This window comes from Eptesicus fuscus, chromosome 23 (genome assembly GCF_027574615.1).
Source record: "Eptesicus fuscus isolate TK198812 chromosome 23, DD_ASM_mEF_20220401, whole genome shotgun sequence".
NCBI lineage: Eukaryota > Metazoa > Chordata > Mammalia > Chiroptera > Vespertilionidae > Eptesicus > Eptesicus fuscus.
The window spans coordinates 25,597,130-25,615,033 of NC_072495.1; the positions used below are offsets into that span (position 1 = coordinate 25,597,130).

Genomic DNA, 17,904 nt, shown 5'->3' on the forward strand with positions numbered 1-17,904 from the left:
GGAAAGCGTGGCAGGGCGGGCAGTCCCTACCTGGGCTTATACAGGCAGCAGGAGAGCCTCTTGGTCTGCACCTTGTGCCCGTGGATGAAAATCCTCATTCGGGGGTCGATATAGAGCACGGCAGCGTAGGCACGGAAGGAGCGCCGCTCCGGCTTCCTGGAGGTGGCGGGAACAAAGGACCGCTGTCACCCGCGCAACAACCAGCCCCACCCAGGGTCCAGCAGGACAGACTCTCAGCAGGCTCCCACCTCGCAGCTCTACTTCTCTTGCCACCCTGAAAGTGTACCCCCTCAGTGTTGGCACACATCCTGCCCCCTCCCGTCCCCAGCACAGGCACCCACAGACACCAGACCCGGCCCTACCACTGCCCCACCATGGACCTGGCACTCCTCTCCCCTCTGTAGGGCCTCAGTTTCTTCTGTCAAATCAAGGAGTTGGAGCAAGGGATCATTAATCTCTCCTTTTGGCTTAGCTGAGGACCTGCTGGCCTATTCATCCCTCTGCCTACGGCAAGGTGATGTGGAGTTCTCAGCTTCATGAACTCTAACACTGGGAAATCCAGGGAATGAGCTCTCCCCTCTCTCCTTAAAGTCACTTCCTGAGCTTTCCCAACTGAGAAAATGGATACCAGTTCCAGGACTTCCCTCCCTTCCCAGCCATACTCACGTGCCCTCTGGGGAAGTCTCTGCCATCTGGATATCTCTCGGGTTTGAGACTATATCTAGCTCTGGCTCTCCGTTATCCATGAGTTTGAGATTGAAGATGATCACCAGTGTTCCTAGGGAACAGAAATTCCTTCTTTCTGCCAGGTGCCCCCTGCACATTCCCACAACACCCGTGGCTCTGGAGCTAAGGATTCCAGGTGATGCAGGCTCTAAGCCTCCTTACCACTGTCCCCAGGAATCTTCATGAACTGAGCCATCACTTCCTCCTCGTTGTGGAAGGGAGAATACTTGTAGATGAGCTCTGTCTCTATGGAGAACTTTTCCAAGTTGTCTGTGAGAGGGTCCCGGGTCCGAGCATTCCAGGTGGGCAATGGGACTATCACCTATGGAGTGAGCACAGGCAGACATTTCCCCTAAAATGTGCACTCATTCCTCTTATCCCGCCCCACACTGCCCAGACGTGAGGCCCAAGCGCCACAGCCTGGCACCAGAGGCTCTGGCTTCTGCCCCTTCCCAGGACTCAGCCTCACATCACTAGGTCCCCTGGGGTACGCTGGGCTATGCCCTGGGGCCCTCTGCAAAGGCAGCTCCCTGCTTGAGATGTCTCTGGCCATTTCCCTAGTTTGGTAATAATTCTACTCTTTCCACTAAGAAAAGTATATTTGCAATTATCTAGTGAAACTGAAACTACACATAAACATAACTTACAACTCAGCAATTCCACTCCCAAGTACATATTCTAGGAGAAACTTTTGTGCATATGAACCAGCAAACATTTAAGAACAGCAAAATAGCCACTACAAAGTGGATAAATTAAACTGTAGCATCGTTATACAACGGAATACTGTGCAGTGACGGAAATGAACAAAGGAATAGCTACTACCATCAACACAGACGAATCTCACAATGTTACAAGAAAGAAGCAAAATAAAAAAACTTATGATGAGTGCATTTATATAAAACTCATAAATGCACAAAACTAAACTATTCAAGAATGCATACACAAGTGACAACATTATGAAGAAAAACAAGGACATAATCATCACAAAGTCACCTTAGGGCAGTTCCTTAGAGGTGCAACAAGCAACCTGATTGGTGGCTGCATCGGTGTTCGCTTTACTTATTCTCTAAACTGTACATAAGTTTTAACGCACTCTTCTGTACGTATGGAATTTAATCTTATGTCTAAATAAAGTTTTAGAAAATTCTACCCTTGTCAATTATGCCTCAATAAAACTGGGGAAAAGTCCTACTCTTTCTTTAAAAACTCAAATGCCACTTCCCCAGAGGCCTGTGTGCTCCCTCCCCCGCCCCCGCCCCGCGCCCCAGACAGCTTCTCAGGACGGGTGACTGCTGGGATTCCCTCACAAGTTCAGATCATATGGCCCACTGTGAGGAAAAGAGCTCTATTTTAACAAGTGCCAGGGTGATAAACTGATAAGGAGTTCTGAGACGTTCTGTTGGTTTCTGAGAAGCTTCCTGCCTGTAGTATCCAACCCTAGGACTGGTTTGCACACATTCCTCTGCAGCCAAAAATGTTTATTTTGAAATCTTGGCTGAGTTCGCACTGCAGTAACAATCCAAAACAGTGACCTTCTAGCACCAAGTAAGGAAAAAATTTCAACCTAGTTTTTTCACCAGGGAATTGAGTTCCATTTGTGTTCTGTGAATTTGTACCTCACTCTGCACCTCCCATTCTTCACAGCAGTTCCAGGTGACAATGGCATTATTTAAACTGTGGGCATTCATTCATTTCCATGGCACCCACCCCTGCCATCGGAACACTTCTCCTCTGTTCTGGTTTCCCCCTACCATTCTGGCCACTCCTGTCTCCTCTGGCACTTTCTCCTCTCCCAGCCTTTAAATGTCCGCGTGCTTGAGATCCCAGGTCCTCTTCTCACTCTACGAGCTGCTTTAGTTGAGCTTATCTGCTGCCAAGAATCCGGGAGCCAGGCCTCCCCCACGTTCCAGACCCAACTTAACTTTGAGTGTCCAGGACAAAACACTCTTCCCCTCCCAGCTGCACCCTCTGCCGTTCTTCCCCAGCTCCAGATAGCCTACCATGCCAACTGCCACCCCAGAACCGAGCCATCCAGACTCCTCCTTCCCCTGTCCTCCCTGCACCAGTCCAACACCACATCTGTGGCCCCACATGCTAGAGAGGAAGACTGCTCCTGCTTCTCCCCTCCCTGCGGGGAGTCCCTTCAGGTTACACACAGCCAGGGCCTTTCTTCTGGTCTACTCCAACACCCCAATCTTTCCAGTCCAATCACTACACAGTAACCAAACTGATCTTAAAAAAACAACCACCCAAAACCTAATACTGCCACCTCCTTTTGTAAAGTGCCTTTAACGGTTGCTTTTTTTTTTTTTTTTTTTTTTTTTTTTAAATATATTTTATTGATTTTTCACAGAGAGGAAGGGAGAGGGATAGAGAGCCAGAAACATCGATGAGAGAGAAACATCGATCAGCTGCCTCCTGCACACCCCCTACTGGGGATGTGCCCGCAACCAAGGTACATGCCCCCGACCGGAATCGAACCTGGGACCCTTGAGTTCGCAGGCCGACGCTCTATCCACTGAGCCAAACCGGTTTCGGCTAACGGTTGCTTTTAATGAAGCCCCACCAAGGCCCTGAGGTCAAGCCTGACCTGGCCTCCCTGCTCTTTAGAGGCCACCACCTTCCTTCAGGCGGCCCCTCTACCAGTCCCTGTCCACAGCCCTCGGGGCCTTGAGCAGACTGTTCCTGAAGACCCAGCCTGGGCTAAGCTCTCCTGCCCGCCTTTTCCCAGGAGCCTGCTCTTTCCAGCTGCAGACTCCCCTCCCTTCAGGTATGCTGAATGAGCTGACTCTCACCAAAAAGGCAAGCTTCACTCGATGGTACAAAAAGATAGCCTTTTATTCCCAACATGAATTAATCTATGATGATTTCGGCTCACATCGAAAACAGGGCTAGTATAAATTTAACCTAATCCTAGTTAACCAACAGAAAGGAATTAGATTGGAACTTTGAATTCACCTATCTGTTGATGTGACAGCCATGGATTTCTCTCTACAGGTCCTCTTAGCCCCTTCTCTCAAGCTCTGCCTCCATTTCTCACATATGAAAGGAGATCAGACTCTAGTCTAAGGCTGGCAGACCAAGGCCTTCCCTAATCCACGTCACGCCCCCCGCCCGCCCCATCCCATAAGCGGGCAAAGGCCTCACCAGACCAGCTCTGCAGATATCTGAAATCAGAATATTGTAGAGTCTTTAGGCCTTCCTTCCAGCATAGCAATAATCAGCTGAGGCTGAGTGCCAGCTGCCATTTAGCGAAGTACATACACCGATCTTTTCCATATGCTCACCAGCTTTAGTACCTACTGAGGCCCTAGAGGTATAAGACTTGTAGCTTCTGACATAGATGGTTAGAGCAAACACATTTCCTCAAAAGAAAAATGTGCTGCCCTAGCCAGTTTTCTCAGTGGTTAGAGCATCAGCCAGGAGACTGAAGGGTCTCGGTTGCAGGCTCAATCCCCAACCCCAGTCGGGGCACGTGCAGGAGGCAGCCAATCAATGTGTCTCTCTCACATTGATGTTTTTCTCTCTCTGTCTCTCTCCCTCCCTTACACTCTAAAAATTAATGAGGGGGCGGGGGGAGTCCTTGGGTGAGAATTAACAAAAAAAGGGGGGGAAAAAAGTGCTCATAGCACATTCCATAAAATCACCATAATATGGGAAAGACAGCACTGTTTCTATTATTATTGCCAGCTGCGGTTTCCACCCACAGTCATGGAAGCCTCAAATGCTCCCCTTGATAAGACAACTTTCCATACTGACACCCCACCAGACTGAATTCAAGCTGCAGATCTAGGGGAGCTGCATATCCAAATCTCGGTTCCTGCCACTGGGTGGCCTGAAGCGTTGAGATTTTGCTTTCTCTCGCATTAAGATATCTGCCTTAACCCCTCAACCAATTCATTCAACCAGCTAACCCAATTAACAGGGGCATGACTGCAATCCTGTAACCCCAAAGAGCCCAGCAATGCAAATGACCATGAGAACAGCCTGGGCAGACCCAGGAAATGTGGAATGGAGGGAACCTACCTCATCAATGCCTTCCTCCTCATGAAAGGTGCGAGACAGGAAGAGGCAGGTCATGGTGTCGTCCTTCTTGGTGAAGAGGATAAAATCCTTCCCGATGCGCATGGAGCCTCTGAAAGGGAAGCAGAACTGGGTTATTCTCCCAGGGACTCAAAAGTTCAACTGAGAAAGGAGCAAACCTACCCATTCTGACTGAACTGCCTTTGGAGCGCTCTCCGAAAGGCCTGCTACGTCTCAGGACCCTGTGCTGAGTTCCACAGCCTCGTCCCCACTCCTCCCATCTGACACTCCTCTCTCTGCTCTTCTCAACCACACTTACCCGCTGTGCAGGGCTCTCTCACCACCTTCCAGGGCACATTCACTGCTAATCACCAGCTCTAGTTAGTCTCACCCCCAGGCGTTGCCACAATGTAACCCTGCTGCCCACGCGCCAGGTTTATCCCAGCCACACAAGGGCTGCTATACCCTCCAGATTTCACTCCAGCAACTGATACCTTTAACACATCACCGTCCACGCTAACCACAACCAATTCCCATCCTGTCCTTCCTTCTTCGACAAACTCCCCTAGCATGCACGCATCAAATGCAGCACCATCAAGGGAACAGCCCACTACCTATGCTCACCAGTCCTCAAAAAAACCACACACCACAACAGTACGATCCCAAGGTTAACCATATAAAATATAATTCTTGATCACAGTTTTCGAGGGGGCCTATAATTGACTCAGGTCCTGTAAGTACAACCATCTTCTGTCTCAGAACTGTTTGGCCACCTCAAGCTCATTATGACACAGGCAGGTCCCTGCTTCTGGATGCAACTAGTTCCTGGGAAATGTGCCTCAAGGAATCGACTGCTTCCTTCCTGCCTGGCCATGCTAAACCATCTGAGGAACAGGCCAGGCCTTCCCAGGCAACACGGAACAGTTGTCCGGCAGAAGCATGAGCACCAATGGGAGGACTGCCCACTGAACAACGGGGCTATTTAGTTCCTTACTTCTGAGCAGCTTCTGGGACTTTATGGCTATTATCTCATTAGTCCTCGCCATGCCCGAGGGAGGTGATGGCAATAAGGAGCCTTATTACTCTCATCTATGTACAAACACAAACCAGACTGGTATGCCACACACACAAATGAATGCCATGTGCCATTTTCCTAAATGCTCCGGAAAACTCCCAGGACACTCTCCAGAGACACCCTGGGGGCTGCCAAGTTCTGTTTCTCCTCTTCCAGTTCCCGAAGTTCTGGCAATGCTCCTTCCGTAACAATTTCACAGTCCTCCTTCTTCCCTAAAGCTTTTGGGTGGCAAAATGAGGCACACTGCCTTGCCTTCTGTCAGAACTTATTCTTGCCCTAAATTGGCAAAAACTCCCAATGTGTGCCTCTTTCGTCCCACTGTCTTCGAACCTGACAGCAACAATCCCCAAATGCCACTTCTCTTGGCTTCCCTGCTTCTCCGCCCTATTCTCACCACAAATCACTTCCTCCTAAAATCTTTTCAACTTCTGAATTGGTAGCAAAATGAATTCACTCTGAACACTAGATGGCTCCATCTCAATGGGTCCTTTCAACTGTTCTACTAAAAATATGCTAATGTCAACACCCTCAACTTCTGTACACTTTCCTTTCCGGTCTTCTGGGCGCTTTTAGAGTCAAATGTCATTTGCTCCTAAAACTTGCTCCGTCAGGGAGAATGTCAGAGATTAGAATCCTATTTTCTACATTAGGAAATAGATCCCGGAGAGGTAAAATGTTTACCCGAGGCCAGAGAACTGATAAAACAGGTAGGAGACCTGGTGTACAATCCAGTGGGCAAGTCAGGATTTCATTTACCATCACACTGACTCTAGGAGACGTCAGTTATTGAGGACTTACATCACCCACACAGAATCACGTGGGGAAGCTATGAAAAACACAGATTCCTAGGCCCTACCTCAGACCCACGAATGGCCAGGAATCTGACGTGGAAAGAACAAAAAAGGAGAAATTTAAAAAAGAAGCTAGAACCTGGCTAGGGCTCTCACAGCAATGACAGCATTTAATCTTTAACCTACTCGGTATGTATGATATAATCCCAATTTATAAAGGAGGAAGCTGAGGCTGAAAGAAGTAATTAAGTGAGGTAAGATTTGAATTTTAGTTTGTCTGACTTAAGTGAAATGGACACAATTTGCGGTCAGAAATTCTGGTTTATATCTGTGCTCTACACTTGGGCACCTTTATATTTTTGGGCAAATCATTTCACCCCTATAAACCTCAATTTCCTCACCTGAAAATGAACAAAACAGTATCGACACCTCCTAGGACCATAAGGAGGATTAAACAAGATCAGTTAAGCTCCAAGCACAGTGCCTGGTGCATGCTAAGTGCCTATCCGTACCATTTGGTTCCTGTCCTAAGAGACAAATCGAAAAGTCCAGGTGCCATGTCTTTGGAAGCACTTTCGTTCTTCCCCACCCCCAAAGCACACTGCAGTGAGCGACAACTCATGCTGCTGACTTGCCAAACCACCACTCTCTCAAGAAAACAACACGTTTCCACAGCAAGACTGGAGACATGACTCAGAATTCCATTTGTACAAACTCCAATTCCACTGCATCTTATTCTATCCAAGAGTATGCACAGCTGGAAGTGAGCATTTCAGAAATAGAAACCTTTCTCTTGGGGCTTCACTCAAAGCCAGAACAACACATTCCAAACACCAAGCAAGTGGGAACCAAGGTCTGCGGAAGAAGTCCCAAGGGATCTGAGACATCAGGTAGGTCCCTGCCACAGGACCTGGCAGGGCATGCAAGTGGAGACCATGACCACCAGGATGGAGGTTTGGGTCTCTCTGACTCACCCTGGATCCCCAATGCCTAGCACAAAGCATGACATATGGCAGGTGCTCAGGGAACACTGCTGTGCCATGAAGCAACGTCCTCCGGATCTCAGATATAACCCAATCCCACAAAACGACCACTCCATACCTCAACTACTGGGTACAACATTTCAACAGGAAGAGAGGTACAGTGCCAAGAGACACCTACAGCTTCTCCCACCACAGCTGGTTTGGGCGTCCATACTTTTGTTCCGTAAAGTACACAAGGCTGAACAACAGTAAGTCCCCAACCCACTCCTTCCTGACTTTCCTTCTGTTACAGAGTGACAGTGATGGAGACAAGAAAGTTTTCATGAGACAGAAGCAGGAGAACATCGCTTGGTTTTGTTTTGAGTCCTGGGACAGGCTTTTAGGATACTTACGACTTTAACCCATTCCCATACTGCCCAATCTGGGTGGACTCAGGCGTTCGTTTGGCTGACTTCCCAAACTGGATCACACTGGCAGCATCATCTGAAATGGCAGGCATAAGAGAAGTGAAAAGTCTGCATTTCTTTTCCACGCTCCTCAGAAATCAAGGTCTGAGCCTTGCTAACCCCAAGTAGGGCTGTGTCTACTGAAAACCTGTCCAAGGAAATTCACAACCATGAGGCAATTGGACACAACACCTGATTGGCTGTCAGTTTCAGTTTAGCCATCACTATGACCTTGTTTTGTTACCCAAACATGGTAATAAGGTGTGTGTGTGTGTGTGTGTGTGTGTGTGTCCTGTAGTTTCAACCCTGAGATGTTGTGCAAGCTGATAAAAATAATGTCAAGAGACAGGTAATCTGACTGACTTCAGGCTGCCATTCAGATGCTATCTCCCATGCTAGGACAAGACCCAGCAAATCCATGTGTGGAATTGTGCCTGAGATGTTGCAACACACTCCTCTCTCTCCTGGTGGATCTTTGAGTCACAAAAGTGAGGCCACAAAAAAAACAAGTTAACACAGCCAGTATTTATAAAAATGGTTACTTACTTGGATCCATTCCTGCTCCATCATCCAAAAAGCAAAGCATAAATCCTCCTCGAAGATCCTCTCGCCTTTCTGTAAAAGAAGAGGCTGCCATTACTGGGTGGTTACCCTCCAGAGCGCAGCAGCATCAGTAGGGTGAGAAGGGGGATCAATGTGAAGATTAGTCCAAAAAGGTCAGGTCAAACCTAGCTTCTCCTTGTCACAGACCTAGCTAGTATAAGGCCCTTGGGAGTGGAAATCCCAAAGCTTCTCCAATTCCTTCTAGTTCATGACAAAGCTTGAGAGACTTGATATAGAGGACAGACTACCTGGCTCAGTATCCAACCAAACCCAGGACCACTGAATATACATGTATTTCATACATACCTCAATCATCCCTCTGCTTGTGTCCATCTGGATTATTCCCACGCTACCTTCTGCTGTGAACCTCAAGACACTGAAGTACTCCCACTACTGCATGCTATACCTTACCAACACTGCTCAAACCCAACACGGCACATCCTTTGTGGGTTAAGTTCAGACAAAGTGATCAAGCCAGTCATGCTACGGGTATAGTGGTGGCAGCTGCTTTCTAGAAGATGAATTACTAAGTCTCCATGCGACTCTCCCCAGGCTAACTAGTTTCTGGGCTATCTGTACTCACCATCCCATCCTCTGTTTGCTGTGGGTCCTTGAAATGACTCCCCAACCCAAGAACGAAACAGTACAGGGTGCCGTGAAAGGGCCTGGTTCCCAGCTGGATAGGCTGGACTGCGAGGAGGAAGTCCTTTGAAGGTAAGTTACAGAGCAGCCATGCGAGAGCCTCTTGGCTAACAGAACGGGAATGCAGCAGACTCTGCCTGCCATCGCAGTGAGTGGAAGACGCTCTTCTTTCGGGAGCTGTCTTTTGCGGTGGCAAGTGGTTCCTCAGTAGGCTGGGTCATGTGATAAACACTGGAGAAGAGATTCCCAAACAGGGGAAGGGCCCACCCTAGTTTCCAAGAGTTTGCCCTTTGACCCAGTGAGGACGAGGTGGGCAAAGGAGGACCAGCTCAGGCACTGGAATCAGGAGAGCACTGCTACTAAAAGGAAGGTCTATGTAAGGAACCCCAGGAAAAAGCCCTGGGCTGCTGAGCCTAGTTCCTAAGTGAATACATCCTTTTCTCCCCTAAGCTGCAGTTCACCAACTCTGTAAAATTATCTAAGCTGAGGAATCTGTTTAAAATGCATGTCCTCCCCTCCGGCTAAAGATTCAAGTGAGTCATGACCGCCTTCTATTAAATGGACTAGTTATTGCAATTTAAAATGCTATTTCTGAAGTACTATAAACCACAGATTTTCAAGTATCACTCAGTGTTCAGGAAGCTAAACTTTGCTGAAACATTAATAACAAGTGCTTCTTGAAAGTTCAAGAGCAAGGACCTTCCTGGAAGCACTACTGGTAGATAAGAAAATTTCTCCTCATGGCAGAGCCTCTTTACAGGGTCTCTAGAGAATCCAAATGAGATCTAGCAAGCAGGAGCAAGTGCAAGTAACGTGCAAAAAGGCTTCCAAGTTTATTCTAGAAGGAGCAAAGTGCCATGAAGATGCAAAATGGGCCAGGTACAGATCATGGTAACAATGTGCTAAATCTGGCCATGGGCCATTTGCTGTGCACTCAGCCATGAGCAGTACATGAAGACTGCTTTGGAACCTAGAAACTGGCTCAAGCCAAGTGCATTCGAAAAGTCCCCAAAGATCATTGGTGGCATTTCTTGAATGCTACCTAGGAAGTTACTTTTAGGCCCTTGTGTTTCTTATAACAGGACTTGCAGGCTGTTTTAACACACAATCAACACTTCACAGTAGGTCTGAGATCCCTTTCTTGCTCAAGGACTTCATTTCAAAGATTTTTCATTTGATTATGAGGGTAAGAGGAGGATCCTCACATGTCGAGGATACTCCTGGCCACACAGTGACCGACACTGTGTAAGGAGCTAACAGTGTCCAGAACCATGGTCATGTGCAACACTACTTCAGGGCCAAGAGAGACTAGCCAACACAGCAACAACTTCTTCAACCCTGTAAGCAGGCAGTGTGGCATCTTTACCTAGCTACAATGCTCATCCCAATCGCTTGTTTATTCGATGAATATTTACTGAGCACTTCCTTTGTGCCTGACTGTGATGAAGCTAACTGCAGTGAACAATGCAGATGTGATCACTGCCTTCATGGAGCTTACAGTCCAATGGACTCTACTCTCTGCAGCAGATCAGGTAAGCAGGAGCTAAGAAAATTATCAGCTGGAGCAAAATGTAGTATGCATACAAATCACTTGAAGAACTTGTTAAAATAAAGATTCTGGGCTCCACCCTAGAGTGTCTAATTGTGTGGGTCTGAAGTGGTACCTGAGGATCTGCATTCCTAGCATGCTCCCAGGTGACCCATCAGTGATCCATTCTGAGAAGCTAGTCAATTTTATTCAAAATATTACCTCAAACTTTTTTAAAAAATATACTTCTTTATTGATTTCAGAGAGGAAGGAAGAGGGAGAGATGGAAACATCAATGATGAGAGAGAATCATCAATCGGCTGCCTCCTACACGCCCCCCCCCCCCCCCACTGGGGATTGAGCCCGGGCATGTGCCCTTGGCTGGAATCGAATCTGGGACCCTTCAGTCCGCAGGCTGACGCTCTATCCACTGAGCCCAACTGGCCAGGGCATTACCTCAAACTTTTCAGAAGACTTCAGAAAAACAGATCATGTTATCCAAATTTGGATTTAAAAGCTGTCTTCCTCTATTCTGCTTTCAGATTGTTAGCATTCAAATGATCCAAAAGAAGTGCTAGAACACTAAACAGGCAGAAAGCAAACTATTAAAAAAAAAAACAGGGCCAATGATAATGACTAAAAATTCTTCCACTTGCACTCTCTCTAGGAAAAAAAAAAAAGGCTCCTACTCTGCCAAACAACAGAGCCAATTAAATAAGCAAAGCAGTACATGCTTCAGCATCTTTAAATTCCAAGCAAAACAGCCTTCCTGCCTACCTGATTCCTTTGCTTGAAAACATCTCTTCTGCAAACCTCAGTGCCAATCCAGTTACCCAGTTGTTTTACGCAACTGACATAAAATGGGACTGGTCTTTGCCACGGTGGAAGGAGACATTGGCCTCCAACAAGATCTCTCTCTGGCTGCAGATGCTATAAACCTGGTCACCTGCTAACTCCAACCAATAAAACCACTAGTGGTTGTTATTACACTCCCCACTACCCTATTCCATCGGCCCACTAAATCTCCTGGTGGCTTTTTGAGTAGATCTAGATCTGATCACCCTGTGTTAGTTTCTTGGTGTAAACTAATTCTTGGTTTCTATTACATGTCCAACCAGGATGCCCTGTTTCTAGAGTAATTGTGCCATATCCTCAGGCTCCAGAAACCAGTTACTTCACACTCATTTCTTCTTAGGCATAGCAATAAATGATTTAAAAGGAACTGGGCATTAGAAGAAAAGACTGATGTCTGTCTTACCTGCATAAATATCCATTCTGGTGGCATCAGCATCTCTGCAAAATTAAAAGGGGAAAAAAAAAATCAAGATCCAAGTGAAAATCTGAAATGCCACCTATGCATAGTATTATGAAATGGATACTATTTTGAATCTATTTTCAGAAATTCATAGTCATTCTACATACATTAAAGCTATACTTTTTATACCTGATAGCACTATTTTCCTTTTCTGACTGAAACACCTAGAGCAGCTCCAAATTGTTTTAAATAATCACATGACAAATAGAGACTGGATATATATTTTTAAATACAAATTTCATAGTGAAAACATCTAGAAGTAAAAACATTCCCCTTTAGATACTAAGAACTGACACAAATCCGTGTTTCTCTCAATTAATTACAATCATAAAAAATGTTCTAGCCCTAGTCCGTTCGGCTCAGTACACAGAGTGTCAGCCTGAACACTGAAGGGTCACAGGTTCAATTCCAGTCAAGGGCATGTATCTCAGTTTCAGTCTCGATCCCTAGCCCCAGCACGCAGGAGGCAACCAATTGATGTGTGTCTCTCTCACATCAATGTTTCTCTGTGTATCTCTCCCCCTCCCTCCCACTCTATGGAGGAGAGGGGTTGGCTGAGGGGAGGTCAACGGGGGGAAAAGGAGACATATGTAACACTATATGTACTACTTTAAACAATAAAATAAAACTTAAAAATAATCAATGGTAAAATGTCCTCAGGTGACGATTAACAACAACAATGTTCCAGTCCTATCTGGTATGGTTCAGTTGGTTGAGCATGGTCCTGTGCACCAAAAGGTCACTGTTTAAATTCCTAGTCATGGAACATGCCCAGGTTTCGGGTTTGATCCCAAGTTGAGGTACATGTGGGAGGCAACCAACCGATGTTTCTCTCTCACATCAATGTTTCTCTCTCTTTCCTTCTCCCTTCCTCTCTAAAATCTCTAAAAATAAAAATGTTCAAATAACTTGTGCATCTTCCCTTCTCACCAAGATATTGAGAAAAAAAGAAAAACTGCTACAAGGCCTATGAAAAAAATCAAGTCCTATGGTATACATACTACAGGCAGCAGACTGATTCACAAGCCCATAACCTTAGCCTTCCTAACCAGTAAAGGAAGTTGAGGTACCCACTATACTCTAGTCATCAGCTGAAATGCAAGTTCAGTGATCAATGAAGGCTTCCATAAAGGTTTGGAAGTAATCTAGACCAATTTGGCAACTGCAAGCAAGGAAAATGATGCAGTCACATTGATTTTAAATGCAAAAATTCAACTCAAAACCGTGTAACTCCACATGTACCTATTTCCAAATACATAAAAACATTTCAAATATGAGAATTTGGCAAAATGTTTGTATAAGCAAGAACACATACTCCCAGGAATCTCCAGTTCACCATGATATATAAAAAAGCAGTCAGCCACAACACACCATGGTCTCACTAAGCTAACAAGTGGTAAATTCAAGCGTAGTTCCATTAAGCTACAATATTTTTAAACTGATAAGAACAGATACTCTATACTTGATCTTAGTCAAAAGGCTGAGAAGCAATTACAGCATTTTTAAAAAGAACATAAAAATTATGAGTCAACCAAGATTGAAACAAAGTAGGAGGGGTTTTTTGTTGTTGTTGTTGTTGTTGTTTTGTAAAATAACTTGTTAGCTGGCACGCTTCTATGAACAGTCCAGGGGAGAATAACAATGAAAGTAATAATAGTGTAGGTTTATAGTATAGACATAGATTATCAGCAAGCTCATTAACTGGGGATCTGTTTAAAAGTACTAGTACTTCTATCAACTCTTATACTCTTCTTCCTTTGTTAATCATTAGCACCTAGTCAATAAACAATGTCTGAATTTTATGTTTGCATTCAGAAACAAGACTGAAACAATATTTTCATAATAGAAACAGAATGTTGATTTGCATTTTTATTTGCTTATCTTTGAACCAACTTAAATTTTTCAGTCTTATACAGTAACATTGATAGGCTTCCATCACTAAGAACCCCATATAACACAGTGCTAAAGAATAATTTCTTCCAAGCACAGCTGCTCACAAATGAAAAGATGCTTTGATCAACTGGAGTCATCTGACAATAAAATACACACTTTGGGAAGACACAAAACTCTGGAATAATTTTAAAGACATTTGATAGTGTACTCTCCTGATAGCACAAATTAAATCAAAGCTTGTCTGTCTCATTAATTTGATTCCTAAATTTCAATCTTAATTCCCTGTGTTTCACTACAATTATCTTGCTCTAACACACATGGGAAGGCAGCTTTGAAGGTTAGAAGTTCATTATTTTTATGCTAGAACACAGAGGAATGAATGGATTAAAGTTAATCAGATAAAGTGGGAGTTATCAACTGATATGCTATTAAAAATACTCTTTTGGGTAGCAAGCCTCTTAGGAGTGAGTTGTGGCTGTTACAGAATTGCCTTCCGCCCATGTCTTCAGAAAGCAAAGGTCACAATAGCCCAAATGTTTTCAAACACATACTACATGCCTGCAAGAGACTACGTACCTTGCATTATCAACCAGTTCAGCAAGAGCACCAAACAAGAATTCATGAGTAGTTCTAAAATGATAAACAGAATCAGCAAAAGAATTACGGAATGAACTATGACTCTTAATTTAAAAAATCAAGCTTATAAAATACTAAGTTTGTAGGAAACAATCTAAAATCACGATGAGCATTGTCAATTTATACTCTTGAAATTTAAACTTCATTATCTCCCTAATCTCCTTCAAGTATTAATCTACCAAGTCCTGATATCTACACAGAAATGTTTATTCTTACTATGTTGAGAAACCCACTCCGAAGCGTTAAAATATTCCTATGTAGTATTGCTAAAAGCAGTGTTTTTTACTACTCATATTCCGCCTAGAAAAATGCCTGTAATTTATTTTTCATTGCTTTAACCAGCTGTTTCTGCATATCTCTAAGCATGCTCAGTGGACATCTTGTTAGCATTTTGCTTTACTAATACCTGTGTATGATCTACTAGTGAAAGAAGAAAATCCATTCAATGTTGTGCAATTTATGAGCACAAATATTCCATTTGAAAGTGGAGGAGAAAGGAGAGAAAAATCCACTTCCTTTCTCTTACTCTGACTAAAAAAAAAAAAAGAACTTTCTACACGTTAAAGGAATGCAAGACCCCCTTGGACAATTCCTTCTAGAAGGACAAAAGCATGGTATGGTCTCTTAGGGCCCTTGTTAAAGTTAACCCCTTCAAGGAGAGAAGTTTATGGTCTACTCCTTGGAAGCTGCTCAAAGTTTGGGCTGGGTAAGTATACAATTATATTTATGAAAGAAAAAAAAAAAAGATGATTATAAGATTTATCCTTAAACTTATTCCTCCATATACACTCTCTTTAATTTCCCATAATAGTCTTCATTAGGTATTAGATATAAAAGTAGGACGTGTCCATTCAGAACCACCTAGAAACTTTGACTTTTTCCAAAAATAACCAAATTATCCCAGCTAATTTTTTTTGTATACAAAGTTTCAGCCAATAGATAAACTAAAATTTTCAAATATTTCATAATGAAATAAACCATTATTAAATAACCAGCATCTAGGATGTCTGATCACTAACTATATTGTTTAAAATAAATTTTTAAATGTTTATAAAATAAATACCCAAAACTGAACTGCTAAAAACACTGATTTTTTTTCCTCCTCAGGTAAATATTCAAATTTTTACAAATGCAAATTTTGAATTAAAACTACCAGTTCTGAGAATTTTAGGAAGAACTTTCCCCCATGAGATCAGTGAATATATGCTGCTAATCCAAAAGTGACAGCAGTAAATAAGTTTTAACAAAAAGTAGAAAATTTATCTCCAATTCAACTAGAAAGTAGGGCTCAAATTGTTCTAAAACCCAATTCTTATTTTACATAAAAAAACATTTTCTAAGAGAAAAACATGTATAAAACATCCATATCTTTAATTATTAAAAATTCTTAAATCTTTAGAATCATATTAAATTCTTCAAATTATCTTTTTTTTTTTAATGTTTTTATTGATTTCAGAGAGAGTGAGAGGGAGAGGTAGAAACATCGATGAGAGAAACATCAATCGGCTACCTCCTGCACAACCCATACTGAGGATCGAGCCCCCAACCTGGGCATGTGCCCTGACTGGGAATTGAACTGGTGATATTCCTGGCACATAGGATTATGCTCAACCAACTGACCCACACCAGTTGGGCTAAATTCTTCAAATTACCAATTGAATTTTTTTTTTAAGTATTCTGTATATTATTCCACTAAAAAAAAAAAGAGAGATAAAAAGTAATAAGCTAGAAAATTAAAGTGATTTGTTGAAGGTAACATAAGTTAAAAATAAACCTAACATTTGCTCTCAAGCTTTCAACCAGTCATTTTCCTGACTTAGAAAGTGAATTAGTGTTCTATACTCTAAGTTAAAGAATGAAGTATCTGGCCTTTGGTAGGGAAAATGTTGACTATGAATATTCATAGAGTCTGGAAAACTTATTTAATATTAATACCCTTTTGCCTTATCAGCAATACATATTTCTTTCTTTTTTGAATATATTTTTGTTGATTTCAGAGAGGGAGGGAGAGGAAGAGAGAGATATAATAGAAACATCAATGAGAATCATTGATCGGCTGCCTCCTGCACACCCCACACTGGGGATCGAGCCTGCAACCTGGGAAATGTGCCCTTGACCAAAATCGAATCCGGGACCCTTCAGTCCGCAGTCCAACACTTTATCTGCTGAGCCAGACAGGCTAGGGCAGCAATACATATTTCTGATCACTTCACATGAAAATGAGAGACATTTAGAATTCAATAGTAAGATCTAAAAATAGCTGTTTTCACTGCTTTCTATATATATTGTTTAGAAATGTGCCTTGTACATTTAGAATTTTTAAAAATCTTTCCAAATGGTCTTCCTTGTTCCACACTATATGAATGCTGTTCCACACCTACCAATGCTGTTCCACACTTATCAATGCTGTTCCACACTTACATATTTCAGGTAAGTTAACAAATATCTTTAAAATATAACTAAGGAATACTTTCGTGATATGTACTGATACATCAAAAAAGGTGCCTTTTGTGACAATCTATAATAAAAGCATAACATACTAATTAGACCGGACAGCCAAACAACCTTCCGGACATCCTTCTGGATGACCTTCCGGACGAAGCCGGGGCTGTGAGGGCCAAGGCCGCCACCACAGCTGCAAGGGCCGAGCCCCTTACATGAATTTCATGCATGGGGCCTCTCAATGTTGATAAATTCAAAGACAACACTCGCATTTTCTCCAGCCTTCCAACTGATTAATGATGGATCCTATTATCAAATACTAAAGCCAGAGTTCAAAATATCTCTTAAAATAAAAACCAAAAATGTACCAACTGCACAAGTTCTCCTTTTTTCAAATAATATTCAAAGAGATACACTAGTTTCTAATTAGTATCTGAGATAGAAATATTGGAGTAACTATCAAAGGAAATTCTTTTCTTCACAGACCTAACCATTTCTTACGTATGATTCAAGAAAAATCAACCACCTAGAAAAAGAAAGATTTTTAACAAGCTCTCACTTTCAACTGATCAAGGCTTTTATACCATTTGTGCTGCAAAGGAAATTGTTCTGCAACTCAGCATTTCCAGTGACAAATTTACAGGTAAATCTACCCATTATGTAAGAAAATGGTCTCCCTATTCATATTCATCCTGCATTTAAACTATATAAATACTTGGATATGTTGACAATAGTTAATTGCCCTAATCAAAAGAAAATAATCTAGAGAAATTCTAGAGCAACCATTTTACATTCATATTG

The 17,904-nt window shown here is 43.2% G+C and overlaps 1 protein-coding gene and 1 pseudogene across 4 annotated transcripts in view; both read right to left on the bottom strand.

Moving 5' to 3' along the window:
• The window catches only part of MORC2 (MORC family CW-type zinc finger 2), a 37,036-nt gene that overhangs the window by 13,630 nt on the left and 5,502 nt on the right, over positions 1 to 17,904 (bottom strand). For all 4 annotated transcript variants that reach the window (XM_028146734.2, XM_008142423.3, XM_028146733.2 and 1 more), the window contains exons 2-9: positions 14,602 to 14,655; positions 12,076 to 12,110; positions 8,591 to 8,659; positions 7,991 to 8,081; positions 4,753 to 4,861; positions 889 to 1,048; positions 667 to 778; positions 31 to 156 (exon numbers count right to left, since the gene is read on the bottom strand). In XM_028146734.2, the coding sequence (XP_028002535.2) occupies positions 31 to 156; positions 667 to 778; positions 889 to 1,048; positions 4,753 to 4,861; positions 7,991 to 8,081; positions 8,591 to 8,659; positions 12,076 to 12,110; positions 14,602 to 14,655 (756 nt within the window). The remainder of the gene's footprint in view (positions 1 to 30; positions 157 to 666; positions 779 to 888; positions 1,049 to 4,752; positions 4,862 to 7,990; positions 8,082 to 8,590; positions 8,660 to 12,075; positions 12,111 to 14,601; positions 14,656 to 17,904) is intronic.
• On the bottom strand, positions 13,524 to 13,624 carry LOC114231975 (U2 spliceosomal RNA; annotated as a pseudogene).